Below are 12,237 nucleotides of genomic sequence, written 5' to 3' on the forward strand. Positions count from 1 at the left end.
CCTCGTCCATTCGACCACTCGCGGCCGATGCGACATGGCTTCCAAACTAGACCCCCGGGAGGTTGCGCACGCCCTCCGGAACACGGATCGTGGCCAGCAGCCCCTCGGCCGGCGATGTATATAACCTCCTGCGGCACGCCCTTCCTCCACCCCCTCCCCCCTTGATCCCGCGTTCTCGCTTATGCGGTACATGCTACTGTCTGCCGTGGTCTGCTCTGGTCCATCATGGTGCTCATCGGCAACATCTACGTGATTGCGTCCGTCGCTGTGGTCGGCGGCGGTCTGTTCGGCTTCGACATTGCGTCCCTGTCGGCGCAGCTGAGCGAGAACTCCTACAACTGTTACTTCAACCAGGGCCCTAATGGCCCGCCCTTCACCAACGATGGTGCCGACTGCAGTGGTCCGCACTCGCTCGTTCAGGGTGGTATCACCGCCTCGATGGCCGCAGGCTCCTGGCTGGGGGCCCTGATCTCTGGTTTTGTGTCGGACCATCTGGGCCGTAAGTATGCAATCATGACTGGTTGCGTGATTTGGTAAGTCCTCTCCCAGAGAGAACACTTGAATCGGACCACTCGACACGACTCAAGGCTAATATGTGATGGCCAGGATTGTCGGCTCCACCCTCATCTGCGCCTCGCAAAACATCGGTATGCTCATTGTCGGTCGAATAATCAACGGTCTCGCTGTTGGTATCGAATCCGCTCAGGTCCCTGTCTATATCTCGGAATTGTCTCCACCCTCTAAGCGTGGTCGTTTTGTGGGTCTGCAGCAGTGGGCCATTACCTGGGGTATCTTGATCATGTACTAGTATGTCCTCTATCTTTTCCATCAGTGGTCCGGAAAGAGAGATGGCAGCGGCTGACCATCGTAGTATCTCGTACGGTTGCTCCTTCATTGGAGGCCGCGACTCCGACAACTGGAGCGCGGCCTCCTGGCGCGTTCCCTGGGGTCTGCAGATGATCCCGGCCATCCTCCTCTTCTTCGCCATGACGTTCCTGCCTGAATCGCCCCGTTGGTTGGCCCGCAAGGACCGCTGGGAGGAGGCCCACGAAGTCTTGGCTCTGGTGCACGCGAAGGGAGATCGCAACCACGCCTTTGTCGCCTTCGAGCTGCAGGATATCCGTGAGATGTGCGAGCTGGAGCGGACTTTCAAGGACGCCGGATACTTGGATCTCTTCAAGCCCAAGATGCTGAACCGCACCATGGTTGGCCTGTTTACGCAAATTTGGTCGCAGCTGACCGGCATGAATGTCATGAGTCCGTACCCCCACGCCTCTCTGCTGTTCCACTATATTGTGAGTGGTGTACTGATCAGTGTCTCTAGTGTACTATATCGGATATGTCTTTGGCATGGCGGGCTATTCGGGCAATGCCAATCTGCTCGCTTCGTCCATCCAGTATATCATTAACGTCGTGATGACTCTCCCCGCCCTGATCTGGCAGGATCGCTGGGGTCGCCGCAACACTATGCTAGTCGGTGCGTTGTTGATGTGCTGCTTCATGTTCGCCAATGCCGGCATTCTCGGCGCCCATGCCCGCATTCTGCCCATGGATGAGCGGACGACACCCGAGCAGTCCATGAGTCTGACGGGCTCCGCGGCGAAGGGACTGATTGCGTGCACCTATCTGTTCGTAGCTTCCTACGCACCTACCTGGGGCCCTGTGTCCTGGACCTACCCGCCCGAGCTGTACCCTCTGCGTCTGCGATCCAAGGGTGTGTCCATGTCGACTTCCGGTAACTGGGCCTTCAACACGGCGCTGGGACTCTTCACCCCGCCGGCTTTTGAGAACATCACCTGGCGCACATATGTCTTGTTTGGAGTGTTCAACGCGGCCATGTTCATCCACGTCTTCTTCATGTTCCCGGAGACCGCTGGCAAGACCCTGGAGGAGACGGAGGCCATGTTCGAGGACCCCAACGGTTTCAAATACTTGGGCACGCCGGCCTGGAAGACACGGGTGATCACCAGCCGCACGGTGGCATTGGAGCACGGTGACCTGGAGACGGCCAAGGCGCGCGAGCCGGAGTCGAGGCCGACGGTCAGCACGACGGAGCGGGTGGGCGACAACAAGGAGATGCGGTAGTGCAGTGTGGTTGAGAGAGAGGGAAGTACCGGGAAACAAGAATGGGGTGGACGGGAGGAAACCACGGGCGAGCGCCAAGCCTTTCATCGGCGGTTCAGGCACTGCCCAGTTTTTCCAGGGTTCGCGCACTGCAGGTAGTTTGTGTACATACTTGAGTAGTTAGTAGTCAGGGAGGAGAATAGTCAGCAGGATAATACCTGCATTACACATAATGGGAGGAATACACAATACAGGTCACCTTAAAAACTACAATATACTCTGTGTAGTGCAAGTCAAGACCAGCCAAGCCGGCAGCTCGCCCCACGCGACCGCGCGTCCCAATTTCGCCCTCAGCTCTTGCAACTTCCCTCCCGACGTCATGTCGTCCGAGATTTCTTGGCCTCGACGATCTGCCCTGCTATCCTTTTCATCTTCATGATCCGGCAATGCCCCTGACCACTTCCTCCGCGCACCACTTCCGCCGGTCAGCATGTCCGTCGACGGAGACCAGCGGCGGGGGCTGGGTCTCCGCGCTCAATGGGCTGGTGAGTCCCCTTCGTGAAGTCTAGCGCTCGTCGGCGAGCCCTGCAGAAGAGCCTACAGAATAGAATTCTCCGATGCGGCAGAGTAGCCAGTTCGTCCGGTTCGCCATGCTAACCCGGCCCCCTCCCCCCTCGCAGCGTTCATCGCACCCTTTCTGGCGCCCGCCAACCGGCAGCGTCAGGGCTGGCGGCCGCTCGCCCTGCGCCCGCCCTACCTTGCGTCCCTGGTCTGCTTGATGGTGACTATGCTCCTCCTGCTCGAGGGGCTGCGCCAGTATAGCGACCGGCAGGGCGGCTTGGTCTTTTTCGCCGACACCGACGATGTCTCCGCCGTCCAGTCGTTCGCTTACAACTACGTCCCCATCATCATCGCCCTGATCCTCCTCGTTTTCTGGTCCGTCACCGACTTCGATGTCCTCCGCCTCGAGCCTTATTTCCAGTTGTCGATGCCCGGGGGCGCCCCGGCCAGCGTGCTCTTCATCAACTACAACTTCGGCCAGACCATCCTGACCCCGATCAATGCCGCCCGCCGCCACCATTGGGTCGTCCTGTGGGTCTCCATGCTGACCCTCTCGATTCGCATGATCCTGCCGGCCCTGCAGAGTACCATCCTGGAGTTGCGAGAGGTGAAGGTGATCCAGCATGAGGATATGAAAAGCTGGCCGACGCTGGTCGACTTAGAAACGCAAGCCAACTGGATGTCCACCCAGGCCAACAACACCGTCGACTCCGTGCTCTCTTCTGACGAACAACTGCGCCGGTCCCGCTCCAGCGAATATGCGGTCGCGCCCGTCGAGATTCCCAAGGACGATCAAGACGGCGATGTGCTGTGGAAACTGGATCAAGCTCTGTACTGGGCGCAGGTTTCGTGCCAGGATGTGGCGGTGGACAAGAAACTGACCGTGGCCATTGACGACCCTGACGATGGGTTTCCCCGAGTGTCATGGGATGCCTCGGGCATCGACTTGTCAGACACGTATGGCAGTGCGAAGGAGTGCGAGCTGGACTTTCACTATGATAACGTCTTCTTCCCCGAAACCGATTACCTCCAGGTCCGCTACTGGGAGCCCGTCATTGATGCGACTGCCGAAGCCGAGTACCCCAACACCACCAAAGCATTCACGGCTAATGGTTGCGACCCGTACGACTTGTATGGCATGCTGATTTCCGTCAACGCGACCAACCAATCCTCTCAAAACTCGACCCACAAGGAGTATTCGGCCAGCGGGATCGCTTTTGCCTGCGATATCAGCTATCACAAAGCCCAGGCCCGCGTCGCCATGCACGCCAACAGCTCCATCGAGTCAATTCGTTTGCACCATGCCTCGACTCGCACGTTGACTGCAAGGGAATTCAACACCGAACACTTCCAGGCCCTCCTCTCGCAACGCGCTCCGTATACCAGTGACATGATCTTCATCCGCGAGAATGCCACGGATGGTGGCCGGACGGTGACTGAACTGCCTGTCATCAGCGAGGAACTCGGTGACTTGCAACCACTGCTGGTGCTGGATACCTCGTCGATCATGACACGGGCAGAGTTCACTTCGAAGATCACGCGGGATGTGAAGCAGACTTTTATCCTGACACTGGGCCGCTTGTTTGACCCGGATCATGCTCCTACCATCATTCCGGCTATCCGCAGTACCACGCAAGTCGCCATCGCCATCGTCACCTTCGCGGCCGTCTGGTCCGAGCTCATCCTGGGTCTCGCTGCTCTGACGGCTGTATACCTTCTTTTTCTCTACCGTTCCCGCGAAACCTTCCTTCAGAGCGACCCCGGCTCTATCGGTGCCATGTGCAGTATTGCCGCCGACATCTTCCACCCCAATAACATCCTCTCCGAACCTCACGCCGAATTCCATCAGTTTTCAACCCGTCAGATGCGACGCATCTTCAAGAACGCCCGATGCTACTGGCGCCCAGGTCCATCTGGAGATCGATTGGAGATTCTCGCAGAGGATGGCTCGCCAGTCCAGCTCGGTGAAAACCTACGAACCCATAACGACCCTATGCCTCATTTCCTTGTCATTCCCTTCTTTATTGTCGAATTTCTCGCCCTGGCGGCTGTTATAATCCTCATGGCACTGGTGGTTCAATCTCTCGCTCGAGATGGCCGCTTCCGCCACTTGACTCAGTCTGACTCGAGCTCGCTGCAAGTTGTCCTCTCTTTTCTGCCCTCGGTGGTTGCCTCGTCCGTGAGTTCCTTGTGTACCTCGATCCATCGGAACCTCAGCGTCCTGGAGCCTTGGGTTCATCTACAACGCGGGATGGCGTCCGCACGATCCTCCTTGTCGTTGAATTACTCCTCGCAGAGCCCCTTCGCCATTTTCTTCAAGGCTGCTCGAGATCGACATGTCCTATTGGGCCTGGTATCTCTGGCCTGTGTCATCAACATGGTCCTGACGGTCGTGGCGGGTGGTCTTTTCATGCAGGAGATGACAACGTCGGTCATGTCGACCGAGGATTTGACCATGAACTACAGTTCCTCCATCTTTTGGCGGAACGACTTTGCCGCCGAGTTCACCGAATATGACCTGATTCAAACGAGCATCATGAGTGGCGTTCCCATGTTGCCTTGGACGAGTCCCAATGAATCCTTCGTGCCCCTCCACATCCACAACCGCGATCCCGATGCCTTGTACGGAGCAAACACTAGAGGCGTTGGCGCGTCCCTAGAGTGCCAGACCCTATCTCCGGAGAAAGGATTGGTTCATAATAAGACAACCGGCCACAGTTATTGGAAGTACGAATTGTTCGACAACAAGTCGGTGGAATGCGTCGCCGGTATGCCCAACTTGCAAAGCAAGGACGAGGGCATATCCCTCTCCATCCACTTCTTGTCGCCGAGCGATGTCAGTGAATCCGATATCTGTCAAACATCTACTGTTCTCGTCGTGGGGCGTTGGGACTACATGCCCAATAGCACAGTCACCGACAACAACACCATCGCCTTGCACTGCGAGCCACAGGTCCGGTTGCAGGATTATTCCGTCACATTTGACTCGAAGGGCCAGGTTGACTGGAATGACCGGGTTGCAGGCAGTGCCATTCTCAACGGCACTATGTTCGACAACGCCACTGTCAGTTTGGGCCAATTCAACAAGGTGTTTGCCGCTATCCCGGAGAGCTACGTGGGCAATAGTACCTCTAACAATGGGACCTACAACATCTCCTCGTACGACTGGGCAGGGTTCCTGATCGCCCGGCTGTATCAGCGCGCCGATCCCGACTTCAATTCTCTCGACCCGGTTCGCTTGACCGATCTTACCCAGACGGTATATCAGTGGGTCTATTGTACATACTTCTCCATTTGGCGTGATCTGTACCTCGAACCACTCTACGAGCCGGTTCAAGCAACGAATGGCACTATCATGCGAAGTACTTGGGCCATGCAGCCGTCTGTGCCATCCCTCGCCATCGCCCTCATCATCATCGCATTTGACACGCTGGTCGTTCTCGTTGTCTTCGGAACCCGCCGAGGACGCTTCCGAGGTCCGCGGATGCCACGGTCCATTGGCGCAATCATCCCTTGGATTGCACATAGTCGCATGCTCAGCGACTTTGGCGACACACACCACTGGAATAGCACGCAACGCCGAGATCACCTGGCTGTTCTAAACAAGCGATACGGATTCCGCATGTTCATGGGGCACGATGGGCGCTGGCGATTTGCAGTGGATGAAGAGCCCAAACCGGCGGATCCAGCAGCGCCCACGCCTGAACCCCCGCCTGAGCCAGAGGCCAACAAGACTACATCAATTCAGCTGCGGGAGCTGACGGGGCTGCAGTCACGAAGGCAAAATTAATGCACCGAAAACACATTTGCGTTGGTGCCATGTGAAGACGATATGAACTGATTTTTCTGTTAATTTCTTTTTGTATTTGGGACTTGATTTGGGATAACTGGATACCACAACTTGTAAAGGGCACCTTTTTGGACTGGCGTTTGTGAGTGATTTTAGATAGCATTTGGCGTCTTGGATAGAGACTACCATTGGCATCAGCATCCGACAACTGAAGCGGGTCTTCATTTCGTGTCTTGTTGCATCGGGCGCTGGGTATTGGAAGAATAACACCACCGGTAGTATCAAATAGTAAGGAACACGAATTTGATGAACTAGTATTGCACACGATTTGCTCTTTTTACCCATAAATGTAGGAGTAGTTTCTCTGAGATTTGAATGAGAATGACTTGATGAATGCGCATTTGGACAGATACTTCCAAGAATAAGTAGCCATGGGAAACCCCAAACACTCAAGCAGCTTCAACGTGAGTAACATGCGGGCGTTCGGCCTTTTGGTCCACCTCTTCTGTCAACGTCACTTGCTGGCCGCGACGAATCGACTTCCATAACTCATCCGCCTTTTTCACCGGGGATTTGGTACGATCCATGAAAGTCAGATCTACCGCCTCGAGACTGAACCCGGCTGTCTCTGGATAGAGGAAATAGATCATGGGCACGAAAGCGAGGTTGAAGACCGCAAAAATGATGTACGTGCGCCATCCAATGTTGTCAATGGCGACAGGGACAATCTCAATGACAACGAAAGTAGAAAGCCATAGAAAAGCCGTGGCCAGGCCAATGCCTTTCGAACGATGTGCCAACGGCAGGACCTCAGGTCCATAGCACTGATGAGGCACTGAACGTTAGCATTAGATCTGCCTGTCGTCATGGCCAGACTTACCCAGATTCCACCCATGAACCCCCAGGTGTAAAAGGCCTGGTATGCAAACAGCATGACGGCCGCAACGATGCCCGAGATATGAGTATCAATCGCCAGCATTGCCGCCATAATCGCCATCACAGACGCCATGCCGATGGCAGAGGTAATGAAGGACCTGCGCCGACCAAGTTTCTCGATGCTGTACCAGGTCCCGAACGAGGCGATGAGAAACCAGATCTGCAAGAAGCCGGACATCAGAAGGGCAAAATGACGATCAAAGCCGACTGAGTTCTCGAAGCTGGGTCTGTCAGAATGATTTGACGGGTAGTGGATGCGACTTCTTACATTACTGTTGTGTAGTAGCTGATCGGAGTGCTGCCGCTCCATGCTTGACAAGCATTCAAAAGACACGCGAGGAATACTCTCCGCCTGGAACGGACATGATCATCTTTGAGAAGATCTTTCCACCCCTTTTGCTCGCTTTCGAGAGCCAAAGCATCTTGAATTTCCGCCACTGTGGTGGTCATGGCGGCCTCATCCACGTTCCCATTTGACGAGCGAAGAAGTCGGAGAATATCAATTCCCTCTTGTTGTCGGCCATGCTGAAACAGCCACCGAGGAGCTATTGTCGAGTAAGTATTAGTACGTACCGATAATAGGTGAGAGCGATGGGATTCTTACATTCTGGCATAAAAAGAAGCATTACGTTCAGCGTGATCCCCAACAACGCCTGAAAAGCCATGGGAAAGCGCCAGGAAACGCTACTCTCATAGGTGGAGAGGCCATAGTCAATCCAGTACGCCAGCACCTGGCCCAAAATCAGAAAGGTCAGCGATATCGCCATCAGCGTACCTCTGGTATTTCGCGTTGCCAACTCGGACTGCCACACGGCCAGGTTGCTGGAGATTAACCCAAGACCAACCCCGGCGACGATTCGCCCGACAATTAGCTGGGCCGTGGTATAACTCGACGCTTGAAGGACGGCACCAATGCTCAGGATTCCCGATCCGACTTGTGCGATGAGGAGTCGGCCCCAGCGACCGCCGCAGAAGCTGGTTCCCAGACAGCCGAACAAACAGCCGATGACAAAAAGGGCGGTTACGGTCCCTTCCATCGAGGAACTGAGGTGGAAGGTCTCTTTGAAGGCATCGGCTGTGAGGAGCCCGCCAATGACACCATCGTCGTATCCTGAAGCGTGTCAGCAGCTTTCATAAAAGGTACCCGTGGACCTGGGTATAGGGTTGGCGAGAGCAGACACGCACCGAAGATAACAAAGCCCATGCCCGTAGAACAGGAAATTCCTGTCATAAGGCCTTGCCCCGAGAGCCCTAGGTATACCATAGCGTGTCTCTGTCAATCGCAGGTATTTTGGTGGACTTTTGATCAACCGGGGTGATTCAAGAGTACAGAGAAGGAAAACGTGCTCTGTGCTTTATATACCGCCACTACCCTGTCTCGAGCCAAACATCATCGGATCACCAGATCAAGCTTTCCAGGTGGGGGCAGCAGCGCTCTCCCCGGAGTATCCATCTTACCATATTTCAGGCGCGATGATAGCATTCCCCAGAAGACAACTGTACAACTGTATGGGGTAGCGATCCCGGGCGGGGGAGTTGATCGTCCGGGGAGATACCGACCGAGCTGCTAAACGGCCCCTGTTCCGCGCCTTCACCGGCACACTGCAAGGCCGCGTGGGATTGCCAGGCGTGGGGGAGTCTCACTATCTCTCGAAGCAGTAACCGACAAGTTGATCATGCATTGCAGCAGATGGTTATTGGTGGAAATACATTCCATTCATGCGGCCGAGGATATGTGCAGGTTGGGGGTTGCTATGTACATCGCATGTGAACTACAATGCCGCGCGGATGCGGCCATCGACCGCGCGCAGAATCACATATAGACTCTCCAGGTACGGCGCTGGGATGCCCAGCTCGCGCGACTTGCGCACCGGAAACCCAAGAATGACATCAATCTCCATCGGCCGTCCGTTCTTGCAATCCGTCTGCATGCTGCTGCCAATGCCAGGCATCGCATTAATGCGATCCATCAACTGGTCCACCAGCTCATCGGCCAAGGGCACGCCGCAGCCACGGGCGATTTGGATTACCTCGCGCATCAATCGCCGGGTATAGGGCTCCGCATCGGGCGAGGAGTGTAGCCAGGTTTGGGTGTCGACCATAGTTAATGCCGTCAGCGAATTCCAGGCCGCGTTCCAAACCACCTTTTCCCATCGCTGGCGCTGGATGTCCTCGAGCACGGTAAATCGGGTCTCACCCTGCTTGAGGAGCTCCACAAAGGTAAAAAGGCGCTGATTCTCGGTCGCGTTTTCTACCTGGGGGTTTGGGAAAAGGCCAATCTGCATGTCTTCCGACTTGGTGTGCTTGACGATACCGGGGCTATTTTGGATTGCGCCCACCCAGGTCTATAGGGCGTAGGGCGTTAGCCATTGCATCGAACTGGCGTCGGAGAGGTACTTGTCTTACCACACAGCTCAAAATAGAGTTCTTTGGGAACTGTTTGCGGAATGCCTCCTCATTCCCAACGCCATTCTGGATGATGACAATCGTTGTCCGGGCCTGATCCACCACCGGAGCCAGCTTCGCGGACACGTCCTCCTGGTCAATGGCTTTGTGTGCGCACACGACGTAGTCGACGGGCCCTGCCTCGGCAGGAGATTTCACCACTGATGGGATTGAGATTGAGCGCAGTTCATCATATCGGATGGGCGTCGGTTCTTACCATTATACGGGCGGAATGTGTGTTGCCCATGATTTTCGCTGTTGATGGTGATTCCCTTGCCTAATTTTTAGTATTTTTGAAGTGCTTGCACGCTGAGAGGCCATCGGAGCTCACATTCGCCTTCACGGCCTCGTAGTTGGATCGCGCGACCACCGTCAGTCTCACACGCCCGGTGCGATGGAGGATGAAGGCATAGAAGGAGCCGATCCTGCGCGGGGTGTTAAGCCGCTGGCGCAGTCGGAAATGATGGATGGGGTTGACTCACGCTCCGAGCCCATACAGAAGAACATCAACCTGGTGGTCTGACATGCTGCCGGAGAGGGTCACTGTGAATTTGATCAAGAGCAACGATTGACGATGAGAACGCCGGGGTTTAATCGACGGCTTCCCCGCCAGGCGAGCACCCCACGGCGCCACCGCCCGCTTCTCGCGGGGCCGCGGGGGTCGGCCCTCGTCCGCGTGGGGGCATTGCATAGAGTACCCGGGGGTAGTTTTTAACTAGGGCAGTAACCAACTACTAGCAGTATACCAGAATATAGTAGTGGTAAATTATGTCAACACTTTTATGACGAATGTTAAATGTATTCCTAGATATCTGTTACAGCTTCACACTTCCAACAAGATCCCGCTCCAGTCGACTCGTATTGAGCATTTCCGGGCGCAGCTCCTTCAAGCTGGTGGCGCCCAAAAAGGTCATATTGGCCTCGATCTCCTGTCGTAGAATCTGAACCATCCGACGTACACCGTGTTCTCCGTACCCCGACGACAAGCTGTATAGGAATGGCCGTCCGAGGCCGACGGCCGTAGCCCCTAGGGCAAGAGCCTTGAGAACATCGGTGCCTCGGCGAATGCCGCCGTCGATAAAGATTTGCATCTTCCCGTCGAGGAGGTGTGGTGCAAATCTGCGGATCTCCAATAGAGTCAGAAGGGGAGATTGTGCTCTGGTGTGTGTCAGTAGCTTATTCCTCCTGGTGGAGAAAGCGTGCACTCACGTATCTTGAGAGCGGCCGCCATGGTTGGACAACACAATGCCTTGAACCCCATGCTCATAGGCAAGAACCGCATCCTCCACACATTGAACCCCCTTAATTACTACCGGAAGATCCGTCAGATCCCGTAGCCACGAGAGAATCTCCCAATCGATGAACGGGGAGATCGAGCTGGCCATGATCTTCGCCACGCCTTCGCCTTGGGCATTGCTATCGGTGGCAGCCACATCGAGGTTCATCCTCTCGTCCATTTCGCGCTTGCCCACCACAGGTGAGTCCACCGTAATCCAGATACCTCGGGCACCGGCTTGGACTGCTCGTTTGACGGCTTCGACTGACTTGGAAATGTCCCGATTGACATACAGCTGGAAAAAGAGTGGTTGATCTTCGGTAACGCGACTCGCTCGAACCTTTTCGACCGACATACTGGAGCCGTTGGCAAGTACCTGTGCCAGCCCTTCCTTTCCCGCCGCTGCGGCAAGTGCGCATTCGCCGTCGGGATGCGCATACTTGGCGATACCCACGGGCGACATGTACACAGGCAGGGCGACTCGATGACCCAGGATGGACGTCGCAGTATCCACACTATGAACACTTTTGAGGATGCGAGGTCGAAGAGAGACCTTATGGTACGCCTTTGCGTTATTCCGCTTGCTTATCTCGTCGTCGGCAGCTGAGGCATAGTAGGCCCAGGCATTGGGGGTCAGGTAACGCTGAGCGACCTGCTCAAAGTCGTGCAGGTTGATCAACGTATTCAGCGGTGGCGGACCATTATTTTCTGTCTGTGATGGGTGATTGCTGGTCTTCGTCTCGCTTTTTGCTTCCGCACACTCTGCCAGCTCAGCCGCATTAATGTGCCCACGTAGCGCGGATTCTGGCAGTGCCTCTGCGAGCAGCTCGGGCGAGTGTACGGAGTCGAAATCGCTGGTCGCATCTCTTCCAGCGCATCGCAAAATCACCTTTGCGCCACCGGGGTGCTCGTCCAGGAATTCTAGGATCTGTTAGCACGGGCTTCCACGCATCTCACGAAATGGGATAGACGAACCCGTCACATCGTACACGGCCCCGTGGATGACAACCCAGCAGGACTGGCGGCTGTTATGCTGCTGAATCTGAGCGCGTGTCACCGCCATCTCGTCTGTGGTTCTGTCCTGGGCAGTCCTGCTTGACGCGGATGACGCTGTAAAAGTACTAGACCGCGCCAGCCCGAGGCGATCCCCGCGTCGAGTGGAGGC

At 55.7% G+C, this 12,237-nt stretch overlaps 4 protein-coding genes across 4 annotated transcripts; 2 read left to right on the top strand and 2 right to left on the bottom strand.

Annotated features, from left to right (window-relative positions):
• Positions 1-225: 225 nt before the first annotated feature.
• N7532_003017 (sugar porter family MFS transporter) lies at positions 226-2,085 on the top strand (the record flags this gene model as incomplete). The annotated part of the gene is made up of 4 exons (XM_056615511.1): positions 226-533; positions 607-807; positions 872-1,257; positions 1,325-2,085. The coding sequence occupies 4 exons, from the start codon at positions 226-228 to the stop codon at positions 2,083-2,085; spliced, it is 1,656 nt and encodes a 551-aa protein (XP_056475868.1).
• Positions 2,086-2,554: 469 nt separating this feature from the next.
• On the top strand, positions 2,555-6,415 carry N7532_003018 (DUF3433 domain-containing protein; the record flags this gene model as incomplete). Its single annotated transcript, XM_056615512.1, has 2 exons — positions 2,555-2,609; positions 2,745-6,415. The coding sequence occupies 2 exons, from the start codon at positions 2,555-2,557 to the stop codon at positions 6,413-6,415; spliced, it is 3,726 nt and encodes a 1,241-aa protein (XP_056475869.1).
• A 449-nt stretch (positions 6,416-6,864) lies between these two features.
• N7532_003019 (uncharacterized protein) lies at positions 6,865-8,615 on the bottom strand (the record flags this gene model as incomplete). The annotated part of the gene is made up of 5 exons (XM_056615513.1): positions 6,865-7,239; positions 7,296-7,572; positions 7,620-7,896; positions 7,956-8,462; positions 8,537-8,615. The coding sequence occupies 5 exons, from the start codon at positions 8,613-8,615 to the stop codon at positions 6,865-6,867; spliced, it is 1,515 nt and encodes a 504-aa protein (XP_056475870.1).
• A 508-nt stretch (positions 8,616-9,123) lies between these two features.
• On the bottom strand, positions 9,124-12,135 carry N7532_003020 (uncharacterized protein; the record flags this gene model as incomplete). Its single annotated transcript, XM_056615514.1, has 8 exons — positions 9,124-9,696; positions 9,758-9,957; positions 10,014-10,068; positions 10,128-10,221; positions 10,279-10,339; positions 10,626-10,954; positions 11,006-11,993; positions 12,048-12,135. 8 exons carry the CDS (start codon positions 12,133-12,135, stop codon positions 9,124-9,126), a joined length of 2,388 nt encoding a protein of 795 aa, XP_056475871.1.
• Between the last annotated feature and the right edge of the window lie 102 nt (positions 12,136-12,237).

Source organism: Penicillium argentinense (assembly GCF_028826775.1).
Source record: "Penicillium argentinense strain IBT 30761 chromosome Unknown utg000004l_segment0_segment0, whole genome shotgun sequence".
In the NCBI taxonomy this organism is placed as follows: Eukaryota; Fungi; Ascomycota; class Eurotiomycetes; order Eurotiales; family Aspergillaceae; genus Penicillium; species Penicillium argentinense.